The sequence below is a fragment of the Talpa europaea genome (genome assembly GCF_964194135.1).
Source record: "Talpa europaea genome assembly, chromosome: 15".
Classification (NCBI taxonomy): Eukaryota; Metazoa; Chordata; class Mammalia; order Eulipotyphla; family Talpidae; genus Talpa; species Talpa europaea.
The window spans coordinates 8617174-8634583 of record NC_140083.1 but is presented as its reverse complement, the minus strand read 5'-3'; the positions used below and the strand labels follow the sequence as shown (position 1 = coordinate 8634583).

At 44.3% G+C, this 17410-nt stretch overlaps 1 protein-coding gene across 3 annotated transcripts in view; it reads right to left on the bottom strand.

Annotated features, from left to right (window-relative positions):
* LARGE1 (LARGE xylosyl- and glucuronyltransferase 1) overlaps positions 1 to 17410 on the bottom strand; it is a gene marked incomplete at its 5' end in the record, with an annotated part of 325411 nt that overhangs the window by 61272 nt on the left and 246729 nt on the right. For all 3 annotated transcript variants that reach the window (XM_084255760.1, XM_084255759.1, XM_084255758.1), the window contains 2 exons: positions 4278 to 4403; positions 6152 to 6264. In XM_084255760.1, the coding sequence (XP_084111886.1) occupies positions 4278 to 4403; positions 6152 to 6264 (239 nt within the window). The remainder of the gene's footprint in view (positions 1 to 4277; positions 4404 to 6151; positions 6265 to 17410) is intronic.

Below are 17410 nucleotides of genomic sequence, written 5' to 3'. Positions count from 1 at the left end.
GGTTGAATTTATTTGTCCTCTCATTCATGACAACAGTTTGTAGAGTCCAGATGAATAATTTCTTCCTTATTCTGAGGTCATGGGCCAATTTTCTAATTTTTTAAAATTCATTTCCTATAATTTTTTAAATTTTTGATATAATTTTGTTCACAGTATTCTCTTATTATCTCCTATAATTTTGCTCTATCTATTGGAGCTAGAAGTATACACTGCCTTTCAGTTTTAAGTACCTCATTCATCAGAAATTTGTGCATGGTATGAGAGAGGGGTCCATTTTCATTCCCCACATGAATAATCAGTACCATTTATCAACAATCCCATCCTTTCTCCAGTGGCCAGAAATGCCACCTCTTCATATCAAATTTCCATAAATGTGTGGGTGTTCCTGGGCTCCGTGTTCTTTTATGCTAATGAATGATCACATCCCTAAGTCAGGGCTGGGGAAAAGTTTGCTATAGGTTTTCAGTAGATACTGAGAGTTTCTGTCATGAATGAATATTTACTTTTATCAAATCACTGCATCGATTTACATGATTATGTGGTGTTTCACCCTTTAATCTATTAACATACTGAATGCCACCTGTGGATTTTTTTAATGTGAAATCATTGTTGTCTTTCCTGGAGTGAAGCCAAGTTGGCCATCCATTTTACAAGTGGCTGGATTCAGTTTGCTAATATTTTGCTTAAGACTTCTGCATGAGTTTATACATGGGTTAGACAGGCCTGCGATTTTCTTTTCGTTAACTTTCCTAATCTGATTTTGGTAGCAAGGACATCCTGGCCTCGTGGAAAGGACTAAAAAGTATTCCTCTTTTCCTACACTCTGGAAAAGTTTGCTTCAAATTGGAAATATCTCTTGATTAAAAAATTGGGCAGAGGGCCTCCCTGGTGGTGCAAGGGGTTAAGATGCCACCTATGAAGCTATCCTTAGCCACTGCGGCACGAGTTCAATCCCTGGCCAGGGAGCTACCCACATGGGTAGCTGACTCATCCGCTGCTCCCCTCAGCAGTGTGTTTCAGTAGATCTGCCTGTTCTGCTCCCCGCTCTGTCTCTGGTGAATCCTCTCAGCCCCCACACCTCTGGCCTGTACCCTATTTCTTGTATGCATAAATAAATAAATCTTTAAAAAAATTTGGTGGAACTTATCTCAACTATCATCTCTGGATGCTGTTTTCAGTATAAGAAGGTTTAGGGCTAGAAGAATATCCAGGATTTATATTTTTTCCCCCTAAATTACTTTGGATAAGTTATACATTTCTAGGAATTTGTTCATTTCCTCTGAGTTTTTTAATTTATTGATATAATTTTGTTCACAGTATTCTCTTATTATCTCCTACAATGTTGCTTTATCTATTGCATCTAAAGCTCTGCAATCTGAGAGACTTTTGTTTGCTTTGATTTTTTGCTGTATTGCTAGAACTCTGAAGACTATTTGGCTCAAAAACATTTAGAGTGAATAAATAAATCTGCATTATGTCTTCCTATTCATTTATTGATGAGTTCTCTGGCTTTTTATCAGTGAATTCTGCCATTGCTTTGTCTATTTTTATCGATCCCTTTCAAAGAAACAACTTTGGATTTTGTTGAGTAATTTGTTGATCAATTTTTGCTCTGGTCTTCTTTATGTCCTGCCTTTTATGACTTTGAATCTATTCTAATGTTCTTTATATATCATTTGAAGTTATCAGCTTGGCGTATTAATTTTCAGCCTTTCTCCTCTTTAATATAAAAGTTAAGGCTGTAAGTTTCCCTACATGTTTGTTTCATTCCACTAATTTTGACATGTATCATTTTTATTTTCATTTAATTCTAAGTAGGTTTCAGTTTCAATTATGATTTCTGTTTAAAACTGTGAGTCATTTAGAAGTGTGTCCTCAATTTTAATCAATTTATGGTGAAGGATGGAATTAGAATTTTAGTGGTGAACAGAAGGTACTTTATACAGATGTTGCTATGTAATCGTTCACACCTGAAGCAACTTATACAAACAATGCTATAAACTGATGTTACTTCAATACAATTTAGAAAAAACATCGTTACTGCTTCCTCATGCACGTATACTGTGTTAAGAGTGTACTGAAATTTGCTTTATGCTCTAGTCCATGGCCACTTTTTAATAAACGTCCCAGGTGAGCCTGAGAAAAATGTATATTCTGTTAGGTAGCGGGTTCCCTAGTTGGCCAATAAATCAAAATTTTTAACCTTGCTGGGCCAATCTTTAATATTTTTAAACCATTTTTTTTTTTTTTTGGTTTGCTCCTTCAATATTTGAAAAGGATTTGTTAAAATATTCTACTATGATAGTGGATTTGTCAATTCTGCTCTGGTGTTTTATTGAACTCGGTGTCTAAACCTCATGAATGAGATGTATAAATATTTAGGATTCTTATACCTTCTTGGTGAACTTTTTTAAGTGGCGATCATCTCTATATCTATCAAAGCATTGTCTGATCAAGATAGTTACTCCCATTTTCTTTTGGGTGATATTTGCCTGGAATCTTTCCCCACAATTTTTCTATCAGCCTTTTCAGGTTGGTACATGGTAGGTTATGTCTCTTGTAAATAGCATATGTTGGCAAACATGGCCTATTTGATCCGACAGTCTGTCTTTTCATGGCCAAAATTAGTTTATTGACAGATTTGGACTTATTTTAATCACCTTGATTTCTGGTTTTCTAGTCCCCCCATTTCTTCTAAGCTTTCATTTTGTACTTTTCTGTCATTATTTTTCTTTTTAACAATTGAGCTATTTTGCTTTGGTTTTGCTTATTCCATCTACCACTCCACCTGCTAGGGATTTATAAGTTATGCACCTTTTTCAATTCTTTCAGAGCGTAACCTTGAATGTCAGCACACACACACTTAGCTTAGAGGCTAAACACCTCTTCTCTCCCCCTCAACAAAACAATGATCTCAGAATATTTTAATTCTAATCACTTCCCTCCTGACTTACATGATGTCATTGTCTGACATTTTAAGTACAACCTTTTATAAATCCACAAATTATATGTTATTACTATTATTTAGAAATGATTGCTTGGGGATTCCAGTTTCTAACAGGAATGACTAAGAAATAGAAGAATACAAAATTCCACATGCATTGTGACTATAATATATATTATATATTTGAGAGAGAGAGCGAGCACGTACATATAGAGCAGACAGAAAGCGATTTTAAAAGACTGACTTATTAGGAAAGCAAAGTTTAGGTTCCTTTCTCCTTTTTAAAATTTGCAATTAGGCTTACTGCAGCTCACATGGGCAATGAAATAAATTCTCTCTGCATGCAGGTATCTACTTCCCATTTGATATATACTTGGTGTCAGATGGGCCTGGGGCCAAGTCCTTGATCTGTCATTTAATGGCCCAGTTCAGCCCTCACCAATCCCACCAGAGAGAGCGCTGACCCACTCCGTACCTCTCAGCCAAACGTTTACCTGGGCCATAGGATATTGGCAATAGAACTCCAGGTTTCCTCCTGTGCACTAGGGCTTCCCCTTCCACCCCAGCTTTGCCCTGAGAAAAGGCAGTCTGGCCTTGGACAGGACACAATGGCACCGGGGGAGGAACTGGTGCCCCAGTGACCAGCCATCATCTGAAGCTGGATCAGACCACCACCAGCCAACTGCAGATGCATCACCCACATCAATGACTGCTGACTTAACCCACTGTTAGAAAAGCTTGTGATGCGGCATCCTCTGGGGCAGGAGATGATGGATACCCTTGTTCATTTTCCTCTGCTAGACCCCATCACTGCGTCTGGTGCCCAGAGACCAATGAAGAAGGCTCTTCTGTCACTGTCCCATCCCCCGCCCACAGCTATCCATCAGCGTCTGGGCTTAGTTTTTTACATTCATTTCCTTCCTCACCTGTGCACCTGCTTTTCGAAGCTGCACGTGAACAGAAAGTGGGAGCTGAGTTACTCACATCCACTTCTGGGGCACTGGGCACACAGAAGATGCCCAGTTATGGCTTTTGTTTGAGTTAAGCAACTGGATTTTGGGAGCAACATGAGTCCAGACAGCGAGCAGGTGGTGGCAAGATGAATAAGCTGCTGGCTGCCAGGCTGGGAGGCCTTCTGCTTTCCAGAAAGCCCAAACTAGAGGAAGGCAGAAATCAAAGGGGAACATACCTTCTTGCTGTGTGCCTGTACCCTTATCTCTCGGCACACCACGCACAGGCCACTTGCCCCCTGAAGGCCACCCCGCCAGGCCAGGCCGCACAGCCCCCCAACGCCCACTCTCGGGGCAGGGCCTGCCACCCACCGAGTCTTTACCTTCAGGTCCGACACGTCCCGGTAGCACTGCTCAGAGCGCGTGTGGTCTGATAGCTGCACGTTCCAGAAGCAGGGAAGCTGATACACCAGGAAGGGGTTTTGCTTGATGACGGCGTTGAAAATATCCTGGGGAATAAAAGCCAGGACACAGTCTAAATGGTCAGGCAGGCTCTGCTCATGCGTCAGGCCCTGGACGCTCTGCCAACCTGTGCCAGAGCCTCCTGGGGGAACACAGGTCACCCCGCGGGGCCTCCCACCACCTTTCACCTCTAGGGACCGAGCGGTGGTTTGGTGCAATGTGGGGGAAGCTCACGTGGACTTGAGCTCCTGGGTTCTGCACACGTATCTACAAGGGGTCAGGTAGGGGCACCTTCTCCACCTGAGCCAGCACACAGTAAACGAAGACACCCTTCCTCCCTTACCCCACCATCCAGGGGCCCTAAGTTCTCCGTCCTGAGCCTCTTTAAGAGAAAACTGCAGGTGACAAGCTGTTGTGCTCACTCAGGGACAGACGACAGAATCTCAGGTGCAGTGGATCTCCCGGGGTGGGGGGCTCAGTGATGGATGGGGCATGGATTCCCGCAGCCATGGCATCTGAGTGTGTCCTCCCCAGTTTGAAATCCCACGGACTTTTCCCGGGAGGCTTCACCTCTTTTGGGCTCATCCCAAGCCACGCTGACTCAGGAGGTACTGACAGGTGGCACTGGGCGGTGACTGATGGGCCCTGGCAGCAGGATATGGCTGGACAAATGATCCTCACAGATATGGACACTGACAGTTCACTTCTGGGGAGGTACCTCAGTCACCGCCACTGGACTTGAAATATGATGATGGAGGACAATTTCCGCCTCAGGTTTAAAACTGCCACCTGGGTCATTTTTAACTCATTCATTACCCCATACTCATGTCTGAAGAAGGAAATGAGTTTGGGGTGTTTGGGGGAACTGAATAATAACAATGCTAAAAAAAAAGAAAGCGTAAAGTCTCCCTACAACATTTTCTGTTGTAGAAATTTGCAAGAATTCGACACATCAGACAACTGAGCAGAGCAGAAACAAGGAGGGTGGGCATGTTTGCTGGACAAAGAGGGAAAGATAGATGCAGAGACCCAGAGAAGTCATCTTGCTGTTTCAATATGGTCATCTGCAACACCCCAGCAACCCCTCCATCTATGGGAGCGAGCCTGGGTCGCGTCCAAGGTCAAAGGCTCTGCACCTTTCATTACCCAGTTAAAATGAGAAAATGGGGTTTTAGGAATTTTTATTAAGAACTTGCATGCAGTTCATGGGCTTTTTCAGAGTGCCTGGGTTAAAAGCTGGGTTCTCCAGCCAGGTGGCTTGTCGCTCCTATTTACATGCATTTCCCATGGGGATAGGGTCACCCATATAGGATCTGAGCAAAAGGCTCTGCTTTGAAAGTTAAGACTCAGTATGCCAGGAAGGCACATAAAATCTTGCTTGGGAATCATTCTGTGGCAGTGTGAAATCTCAGGAAGCAGATGCTGAGCCTCCTACGTGGAGATGAAGACAGCCACCTCTTCGGAGCACAGCCAGTCACCGTTCACTTTTAAATCAGCATCGATGAACTCAGTTCTCTGAGCCCCAGGGCCTGCATTCTTCACTGATACCTCCACTCCTCTTCAGAATGCAACTCTTGCCATACAGAGAGTGTCATGTATGCTGCTACATGAACATCGGGAATGAACTAAAGAGTTGAGCTATTGTCTTTGACTGGCAGGTGTAAGTCAGGCCTACCCAAGTGTCCAGAGTCACCAATAGCAGCAGAATAATGCAGACCCTGCTACTTTCAAGTTTCCTTGAGAAACTGCACCAGGGTGCTCGAGGATACAGGCAGCTTGTAAACCAGTGACTCACCTGGTCAGCTAAGGACGTGGACAGCATGCCCATCAGCTCCCTCTCGGCGGTCAGCCTCCACATCTGCTCCCACTTCATCTTCCGCAGCTTGTCCAGAAGCAGCAGGATCACCCCTGGGCAACAGCACAGGATGGAGGGGGGGAAAGGTACAATAAGACAGAGAGGCAGGCACCCCCGTCCACATGTGTTGAGGATGAACACACCGGGTTTCAATCCCAGGTTCTGCCAGTACCTTAGTGTGAAACTTAAAACAACCTTTCTGAAACATCCTCATTGCAGGAAGAACATGAACATGATCTCAAAGGATGCTGCAAGGGCCGAGAGAGATGGATGAAAGCACTTAGCACTCTCTGGAGCTGGAGTGCACAAGGAGAATGCACTCAGGGCCACTGACCGACACACAGAGATGGTCAAAAGGGGATGTTGAGGTTGTGTATATTCTTCTACCATAAGAAAAATGAGAGCCTAGCACTGTGCCTGATCTACTGTATGTTGGCATAGGGTTTTCCCCTAGAGATCCGACAACCTACTAGGTTTAGCCGATGGATGATTCCTGTACAATATATGCCATCATCTTTACAGACCAAAAATAGCTCTTCTTTACTCTGGATAACCACTTGTCAATTTGTTTTCCACTTACTGTCAAGCCAAGTGAGATATTTTTTCATATTCCTGATTTCAATAGTCTCCTTAGTCTCACCACAATCCACACATATGTGAATTAAGGGTGAAGCAGTGCTGATTCTGGAGTTAAGATAGCTCTGAAAGCTTTAGGGCTCACACGAAACCAATAATAAGAGGGTGTTTCCTCCTCTTGTTCACCAGCTTTTTTTTTTTCTTTCTGAATTTGGTTAGTTTTTATGGGGTGAGACCTGGGTGAATGGAGATTGGTTATATAGGGAGGGAAATTGCCACTGGAGATGCTTTTATATTTCTAAAAAATGTTTAAACAACTCAGTGCATTACTCGGGCAAAAATAAATTAATGAATGAAAGTCTAAAAAGAAAAGTACATTTTTGCTTTGCTGCATGGCCTGGAAGCAGCTGTCCACTGCCACGTCGGGAGGGAGGGCATAGAGCACAGACTTGAAAAGTCCAGAGAATTTCCCTGCAGGCCAGTGCAGTTCATTTGGTGGATGGAATTGTAGCGCCCATGGGCCCCCAAATCAATCCTTTTCAGGATGCTTAGCTCAGCGGAATGGTCAGTGGAGAAAACTCCAGGCAATTGAAAAATGAGCCCAGTTGATACCTAGTACACACATTTCTGAGAATATTGGAAAAAAACTATTTCCTCAACTCACACATAAATGTCAACTCTGAGACTTTTTTCTTATTCCAGCGGCACATTTTGCAAAAGGTGTTTGGTCAGGTCAAGGTGAAATAAAGCAACCATAGGATTAGGGGATGGCACACAAAGATCTGAATTTTAAGTCAAAAGGGTCAATCACATCTAATCCACATCTCCTATTGTGTTGTTAGGTTTTTTGCAACTATCATTTCACTTAATGCTCATATGACCTCTCTAAGGATGTTGTCATTCTTATTTTACAGAGGGGAAACTGAGGGGCCAAGACAGGTACTTGAACAATTCACAGGGTGAGAGCATTTATACCTGTGGTCTTTGGAAAGCAGAATGTTTCTTCTTGGTATAATTTGAGAGGTTATTTGGGGGGTTTAGGAACACCATGACCATTTATTTTATGGAGAAATGTTTGAGTCTGCCCAGACCCAAAAAATTATCTACCAAATTAATAGTGAGGGAAACCTGAATCAGTTTCAAACTCAGATCTGCCTAACTCCAAAGCCAGGGCTTTTTCATTTGCACCACACAGACCAGGGCCCCAGCGAAGCCTCTTTGGAATCTTGTGGCTCAGGCGACTTGCCCCTTTTAGACTTTTTATTTCTACATGTGTAAAATATGGAAAATGCTACTTGCCCTGCACAACTCACAAAACTTTGATGCCCCTTAGTGGTAGGCTAGTAAATGTTCAACCGTCAGCTCTCCAGGGGAAAAAAAGAAATGAAAATCACTTTGATTTGCAGTGTTTGCCAATTCCTGTGGTGTAAATGCCCCCTTTATGGTCATTTTCAAGTCACCCATGTGGCGTCATTGAACACCAGTTGGGAGGATATACACAACTGTCCCCCACTATCCCCCAATCCAGCACACCCCTGAACTTGCTCCCTAAATATAAAAACAATTTTAGAAAAGTAAAATGTACAAGCATATTATTTGGGAAGGTTAAAAAAAAAAGCACAAAGTCACAATTCCAGAGAATAGAGTGATAGGTTCTCCAGGAAAATAAATCCCAGTCAAACACATGCAAGAGAACTTTATTAAATTTTACTACAGAAACTAATTCTAATTAGGTTGGATAGATGCTCCACTGCATAGAAAAAATGGGGTAGGTGGGAGCTATAAACCACGAGGAAAGATATTGATGCATACTTTGAAGTCTCTGGAGAGGTCGATGGTAGATCTATCAGTCTCTGGAGACTGAACTGAGAATTGATGCTTTTAAATAGTGTTAAGACTTGGCGAGTCCTAAGTGGCAGATGTGATTCACATAGTTTGCCAGGCTAGTTGAAAAGAGGGGGGTTTGTGAACAGAAGACTGAATGTGGAAATGCAGAATCATCCTCCCATTCTCCAGTTTTTTTCTTTTGTGTGGCTTACTTTTTAGAAGTATAAAGTATTTTAAAATAACAGAAAAGGACAGAAACTAATATGATTATAATAAAATGTTATCATCCCAATTATAACAAAATGTTACAGATAAAGGAAGAACTTCTCTATCTCATTCTAGGCCTCCTTTCTCCAAGGGTAACAAGTGTTCTTAGGAGGTTAGTGTCACTTTCATGAATGATTTTGTTTTTGTTTTTTGTACATCTAATAACAATATATGGTGTATTTAAAAGCATTTCTTAATGCTTACTTTTTAAAAAAAGATTTATTTATTTATTTATACAGGAACTGGGGTACAGGCCAGATGCGCAGGAGGGTGAGAGGATTCACCAGAGACAGAGCGGGGAACAGAACAGGCAGACTGATGAAATACACTGCTGAGGGAAGCAGTGGGTGAGACAGGAGAGGTCTGCTTGCCATGTGGGACCCCGCTGGCCAGCCGGGATTGAATCAGTGCTGCAGAGGCTGTGGACAGCTTCACAGCGCTGCACTCAACTGCCTGTGCCACCAGGGGAGGCCCAATGCTTACTTTTTAAATTTTCTGTCTATTTCTAGTCTAACTAACTTTACTTTCATGGCTTTAAGATTTAACACCATATTAAAATTTCAATATCTGGTTTATTCATTATAATTATTTTATTCATTACACAAATATACCACAATCCCTTTAAACATTCCCCTCCTGAAAGAGATTTTTGGTTACTTCCTATGTTTTTCTTATTATACTGTTGGAATAGCAGTGTTCACAATAGCTAAGACATGCAAACCACCAAAATACTCATCAACACATAACTGGATAAAGAAGCTATGGTATGCATATGCTCACTGGAATGCTACAAAGCCATTAAAAAGATGAAATTGTGCTTTTGCGATAACATGAGCAGACCTTGGTTATGCAGAGGTGGTTATGCTAAGCGAAATAAGTCAGAAGAGAAACACAGTTATGGAATGATTTCATATGTGGAATGTGAGTCACCAAAGCAAAGGAATGAACAAGTAACATTAAAACAATGCTTAGATTCTACTAAAGCTTTGTGGCTACCAAAGGGGGAGGAGAAAGGAGCTGGGAGGGAAGGGTAGAGGGCATCAACCTGATAGTGGAAAGGGCTGGGCACTAGAATAGGGTGGTAGGTGAGGTTTATACATGCATAATACATAGAGTTTCGTAATGTACTCCTGAAATGTATACAGTTTTGTAAGTTAATAAAACTTTATTGTGCACAATTTGCAATAAACATCCTACTCTCAATTCATGTCCTGTTGCATGCAAGTCAGAGAGCTTAGCTGGATGCAGCCTCCAATATGGTGCATGGATTATTGTGTTGGTGGCGCTACTTTCTGGACACATCTCATACTACTCATCTCTTCTGCATTCACTGTGGCCCGTGGTTCTACATCGAAAATAGCGCCCTCATCTCTTATTATATTCATCATCCTACAGTTATTTATCAAGCACCTGCTATACATGACAAGCTGAAATATACTGGAGCATGGTATCCTGAGAACGTGCACTGCTTATAAAGGATCACAGAGCAGGGAGGTATAAGTGGGCCAGACCAAGCGGGGTATCTGAGGAGAGGCATGGACAGAGGCCGTGCATCAAGACTGAACTCTGCAGACACTGGAGGATGTATAATGTATGAAGTCTAGATGGCTTAGTCAGACAGCTTTGGGGCAGATGTCAACCCTGGGGCCCATCTATATACGTGAGCAGAAAATGGGCTGGGGAGGCTGTCCCAGTCAATTTCACATCATTTCCTACATAGAACCAAGAGTAAGTGTCCCCGACACAGAATATCATGAATATGCAGGTATATACCCAGCGATAACGGCATTTTGGTCAACAAGGGACCCTCTATACCACAGTACCAAGCTATAGACACCATATTTCAGATGCAGTGTCGGCTACACCATACAGGTCTGTGTGCTTTATCACGTTTTTATAATGACGAAATCACCTGGCCAATGTGAGCTGCCCTTAACATGCCAAACCAAGCACCAGGGATCACAGCCTTTATCACGGATCCTGCACTCAGGAGGTATTTTTCCTATGATTCATTCCGGAGGTATATTCTGAGCACCTCCTATGATGCTGTCCATTGGGTTACTGAAGACTAGCAGTTTGTAAAACCTTGTTTTCAGGGAACAAGAGAGAGAAGAGGTGGGTAACCCAGCGCCAGACAGGAGATGTGGCAGGAATAGTGGGCGCATGGACAGGGGGAAGCAGTGGGGTAGAGCTTCCCGACATAAAGGATGCCTACTTGGGCCAAAGGAGGCAGAGGGTAACCTGTGTGAAGGTCAAGTCAGGCAGGCATCTCCCTGCAGGCTGAGAATGTCTATCAGGTAGCAAATATTTTCCACCCCATTTGAACAGCAGACCTTGAAAGGTAATGACCCATTTTCCCCTCTTCTCACAAGAAGGGAAATTAAGTAGAGCCCACATAATACTGTCTAGCATGAGTGAGACCATTTGTCTTTGCTCATAAATCTATAATTAACCACAGGTTATTCGTATAAGAAATATCCCCGCATCTTCATGCGGATGCAGTAGCATGAATTCTGGGGACACGGCATTTCTGTAGCTGTCACAGGAGAACAAGCCGGAACATGGAAACTGAAATGGACTTAGAAACATAAGCCCTGGGTTTGAGTCCTGATAGTATCTCTTCATAGCAAAAGAACTTGAGAAAAGCCCTTAAAATTCTGTGTCTTGGTTCCTGGTATGGGGGTAACCCCACATAAATTCTGTTGATTATGAGAACTAGAAAGTATCCATGTTATGACTTGTTTCCTACCTGGAGCCAAAAGTCCCATGATATTTGAGGGGGAAAAAAAAAGTATCTAGTAAATCAGGAACAAATGCTTAATATTACCAACTTGAGAAATATTAATTAATGATAAATGTGCATCCTCATTGACTGGCCTAAATTCACAAGGCTTTCTAAAAATCTTAAAAATCTCCTGTGTGGGTGGAATGCCCTGGACACTTGGAAATTCTGAGCTATTTCCTTCCCAGGCTTCTGTCAATAGCTTATGATCTCACAACTGGTGTGAGTGAGAGGTTCCTCAGTGTGGCCTCAAGTGGCAGCTGAGGGATCCACAGGAAGAAAAAAAAATAAAGAAAAAAGGAAAGAAAATCTACCACATGGAAAATTATGTGCATAAATTTTGTTCTTACAGCTAAGGAGTCAGTTTAAGTTGTTAAATATAATCACACGGTTAGGAGCCTAGAAGAGACTTTATTTCTTCAAAGGTTAGGAGTTTGCCCCTGGTCGTTCTTGAGCTGAAAAACAACATTTCTGAGAGAAACAGAACTCTTAAGTATTTATTGACCTCACTGTGATGGTGCTGGGGAGATATCCTAGTTAATGATGGTAAAGGCCTTTGAAAATCTAAAGTGGCACAAAAAAGCTTATAAATAACAGTTACAGAAACTATACATTTCCACGCCAAGGTGCCTCATTATCACTCCCCTAATTCTCACTAGAATTCCTACAAATTATGTGCACGCATGCAATGTGGGGGCAAGCTTTTTAAAGTGAATGCTGGTTAAAATGACGAAAATAGTTCCTTCTGAAATCGGACCCCTTCAAGCTGAATGACACGGCGTCCGCTTTGGCATGCCTGCCCCCACGTCAGGCTTGACACTGCGTTCCCGCTGTCAGGAGGCCGCTGGTGCCAGAAAGTTTGGTTCTGACCTTTGCCTGGCATTTGCTGCTGCACGACCTGCCTACTTCCAGTCTTGCTGTTGGGTCTGGAGCAAGGAACGGGCCTGGCCCTGGAGGCCAGCTGTGCGCTGAGCCAGCCTGCCTGGCAGGTGACGGGACCTCCCGACAGAGCTGGCAGGGGTGTGCAGGGCCAGCAGAGTTTTACCTTCAGCTGTTGTGCTGGGAGCCTGAGACCGATGTTAGATAAATTAATGAATAAATAAGCTAGAAATCAAAGGCTTCTTCTGTAAACATCTGGTCCGGGGTTGGGGTGTTTCACCTGGAGGACAACACTGCTTCCCCCAAAATGACTATGTAGCTATAGCTCAGTTGCCAAATGGCAGGGAAATAAAATAAAAGGTGGCTGCTTATGCAGAGTGGGGAGAGAAAATGATACTTTTTTCGAGGAGCCAGGAATGGATCTTAACAGATGCGATTGCAAAAGGGAGAATAGACAAAAATGGGGTGGTGTGGATGTGATCTCTGCTGTATCCTGGACAGGGCGCCTGCCTTGGAGGCCTCTGACTCTTGGCACAAATCTGCAAGGTAGGGAATGCTCCCCACTTGGCAGATGATGAAGAGTGAAGGCTCACACAGAGCCGCTGGGGGGCACCCCGCTCTGACCTGTGGTCTTCCAAGCGGGTTACGTGAGTGGGTCTGTGTCCCCGCCCCAGATGCAACATGGCGAGACCTGGCTGGTGGTTCCTGCAGGGTTAGGAAGGCGATGTCTGCAGGCCCCACAAAGACCACGGCCAGCACCAGGCAGCCCACCTACGAGCCCCGGGGAGAGTCCATGCATTGCTGAGGCCAGGGGACGTGGGGCTTCCGGAAGACAGTCCCCTCTGCAATTGAAGTTGTGTAGAACGGGGCTGACCTGGGATAAGTCCATGCGAGCTGGGCGGCTGGCACTGAGCTTCCATCAGAAACCTCAGCAGAGCTGATGGTCAGCATTGCCTCCCACACGGTATAGTTTCTTCTTCGTGCACCTAAACCCCCCACCCCCACCCCAATTCACTTCTAGGCAGGCAGGGAGAACCTCTGGGAACGTTTCCAGGATTGCCTTTGGTTTGCACTAGGAAAACCTGACAGGCGCTTCTGCCGCTATTTTCTTAAGTTTCTTTCCATGAAGCCAGCTTTGAATTGGCTAGAACTGGCTTAGTCAAGGCTTCCTTAACTCGGGAGGACTGATGTCCAAAGAGAGAAGGCAGCTCTTTCTGACCAGTCCAGGGCAGGCTTCAGAGGAAGCCTTTGACTCTGGAACTTGATTCCCATGGCGAGCTGCGTGGTGCCCTGCAGACGGCTGATCGGTGCAAATAAGCTCAGGAGATGGTGGGTTAAGCAGAGTGAAACTGCTGGATATATCACAGGCAAGAGGGGCTCAAAGGGGACTCCTCTCCCCCAACATTTTCCAGATTTATAGCCCAGGGCAGCTTCCCCTCCCACCCCCAAGATCCTGGGGGGATGCTGCTTGTCCTTGACCTTGAGCCCTCCCCAGCTTCTGTCTGCATGTTCTCAGCTCTGCTCCTGCATAGGCCCATACAAGAAAATGAAGATTTTGCATTAAATCCTTTAGCATCTCATTGGCTTTGCGGTTTGAACCAGAGAAGCCTTAAGTGGGTACCGAGCAGGCTGCGAAGCGGGAGGCTCTGAGGAGCAGGCAGACTCTCATCCCCAAAATGTTTATGAAAATGACCCTCATAATCATGACTGTCCTCTCTTCTGCTTTGAAGCTCTGAGTTCTGTTCTCACGCATGACCCAACAGAAGGCGAGTTTATTAAAAACCACTTAATTTAAAACCCCCTGCTGATTTTACCTGGAACTTACTTTTGATCATATAAATTAAAAGGGTCTACTTTTTGCCTTGAAAAAATTTTCCTTCCTGAAAGCTATTTATGAGAGAGAGAGAGAGAGAGAGAGAGAGAGAGAGAGAGAGAGAGAGAGAGAGAGAGAGATCTTTCTACCTACAGCTTTTCCTGACTTAGCCGGGACTTTTGAAAGGATGGGTGGCGTAAAAGGGTTGCTCAGACCTCACCAAAGACTGGGGTCACTCACTCTCTCACTCATTCATTCATTCAATACAGATCTATGGTGCAACTTCCAGCAGGTACCAGATACAAAGATGGGCAGCCCAGGAGTGCTTGCTCTCCAGAGGCTGCAGATGCCACAGGCACTCGAATAGAGAAGTGTGCTCAAATAGAGGGGCAGTGATGGTTTGAAAGGAGGGTGGGGTCAGATCTCCTGTCCTGGGGAGTGGTCCTTTAAGATAACAACATCCCCAACCTTCCTCTTCTTCTCACTGCACAGCACGAATTTGGGCAGGAGGTGGGAGGGCTAAGAACATGAAGGTCTGGGTGACTGGCAAGATGTGCGGAGTACATTTATTTTTCTGCTTTTACAAGCACACTTTTTACTGAAGTATAACAAACATTCAGAAAAGCACTCAGATCTTAAATGGAAAGCCTCCTAAGTTTTCACAAAATGAATCCATCATTGTAACTAGATCCCAGACCGAGAAAAAGAACATCAGTAACAGGTCAGAATCCCATCATCCCAAATTCTTACCACATAGTCTCCCAGTTTCTCAATTTTATATAAATTGAATCATGCCTGTTTTATGATGGGTCTCCTGAATCAACATTATATCTGCGAAATCCATCCCTACTATGGCATGGAATTGTATTCTGTTCATTTAATGCTGCAAGATAACCTGTCCTATGGATATATCTCACCCTATTCCTCCATTATGTTGTTGATGGGCATTTGGGCTGTTTCCCGCTTTGAAAGCTGTTATAACCAATCTTGAATATGTCTTTTGGTGTCCAGTGTATGCATTTCTGTTGGGAGCAACCCAGGAGTGGAATTTCTGGGTCACAGGGTGTGATACATTCAGCTGAAGCAGATATTGCAAAGTGCTTCTTTCTACTCAACACTCCCTCTGGGAGCCGATGGGGGTTCCAATGGATCTACACGCCCACTAGAAACTGCCACTGCTGCCTTTTGTGTTTTAGACCTTTGGGTAGATCTGTAGGATTATGGCACTATGGACTGTAATCTTCATATTTTAATGACTAAGGAAGCTCAGCACCTTCGCAGGTGCTCACTGCACCTGGTACCCTTGTTCAGGAAGCACCTGTTCAAGTCTCCTGCTCATCTTTCTGTTGGGTTGCCTGCCTTGATGTCCTGGTTTCCTGTGTCCAGTTCCACATGGACAGACGCCCATGGTGCAAAGCTGGCTGGACTTCCCCAGTGAGCAGCACTCACTGCGCGCATGCTGCTAACTTTTTGTGGGATCCAAGAATATTAACCAGAAGGTTATCAAACCCTTTCCTACTCCCATCTTCATATGCCTGAGGAAACTGAGGCTCAGAAAGGCTGAGTCGCCAGCTCGAAGTAAAAGGGGAACAAAGCATTAGGGCCCCCGGGACCCCCACTTTGTGCCTGTGCTTTCTTCCTCTTTCTTTTCATCCCTCCTCTTCTCTAACCAGTTTGCTTAAATCCATCTCCATTTTCCTCAATCCCCCCAGATTCATCTGCTTCGTGAGTGACTGTTTCGTGGTCAACTGTGCAAACTTGAGGAAATCTCACAATTAGTTCCTCAGCTAGAGAGAGCTCTGAAGCTCCCCAATTGTGGAGACTGCCGTGTGGGTTGAACTGGGCACCTCCAAAGATTTCTATGTTCAAGGTCATATTCCCAGGACCCATGCATGGGATCATATTTGAACACAGTGTCTTGAAAATGAAATTAAGAAGAGCCATCTTAAATTAGGATGAGCCCTAATCCAATGACTGGAGCCCTCATAAGAAAAGAAGAGACAGAACCAGATGCAGAGGGAAGAAGACCATGTGAGGACAGAGACTGAGCCTGGAGGGATGCGGCTGCAAGCCAAGGTGAGCCTGGGGCCACCAGATGTTGCAGGCAAGGAAGGATCCTTCCCCTGAGACTTGAGGGAGTGTGGTCTGGCTGTTGACATCTTGATTTTGGTCTCTTACCTCCAGAGCTATGAAAGGCTACATTTCTGCCCCAGTTGCCAAGTTCATCGCACTGTCAGGCCACAGTCCCAGCAGAAGGATACACATGTGCTACCCCACCCCCCCAAATCCATGCCTTTGTGTGAAAGAAACACTTAAGAGTAACTTTATTTCTAAGCCTTTATGTCTTAGCTTTAGCCAAACTTATTACTGCCATTTTCCAAGTTTGGACAAATTTCCAAAATAATCATTAAGTTGTAAAAGGTGAGTGATTTTATGCAGCAAGGGATAGGAAAAACCAAAGACAGAAAGCCTACTGCTCACTGGCAAGTGGTTCTGCTCTCCTCCCACTCAGAACACCCTCCAAGAGACAGAGTCTCTTGCAGGAGCAGCTCAGAGATGAGACAGCTCCACAGCCAGCCCATCAAAAGAGGAAGATGCATCAAACAGACATTCTGGCCACCAGCCGGCCACTGTCGTTACGCTAGTTTTTACAGACTCTCCAGCCTGTCTTTTCTAGTAAGAAGAAAGCATTTTCTGAAGAAAGCATTGCCTAGGTCTCAAAATGACCACTGAACAAAAGGGAACCTATTATGATGCTTGGAAAAGTCAGGTGTTGAGGCAAGAGCTGAGGACAGCAGCAGCGTGGGGCCTGCCTGGGGGCCTGCAGCCCCGGGGTCTTTCTATCAGGTATGAAAAATATCTACTCTCTAAATAGAAAGAAGTCAGATCTGCTGACTAGCTCGTTGGCATGGAGATTTTAATTTTTTACAAATAATGAGCCGCTCCCCACCACTCTGGCTAGATGCTTCACTGCACAAGATGATGTCTCATTGGCTTACCAAGAGGCGAGGTGGCTGGATGGCCGGGCAGCTCTGGCCAGATGAACATGCACGGG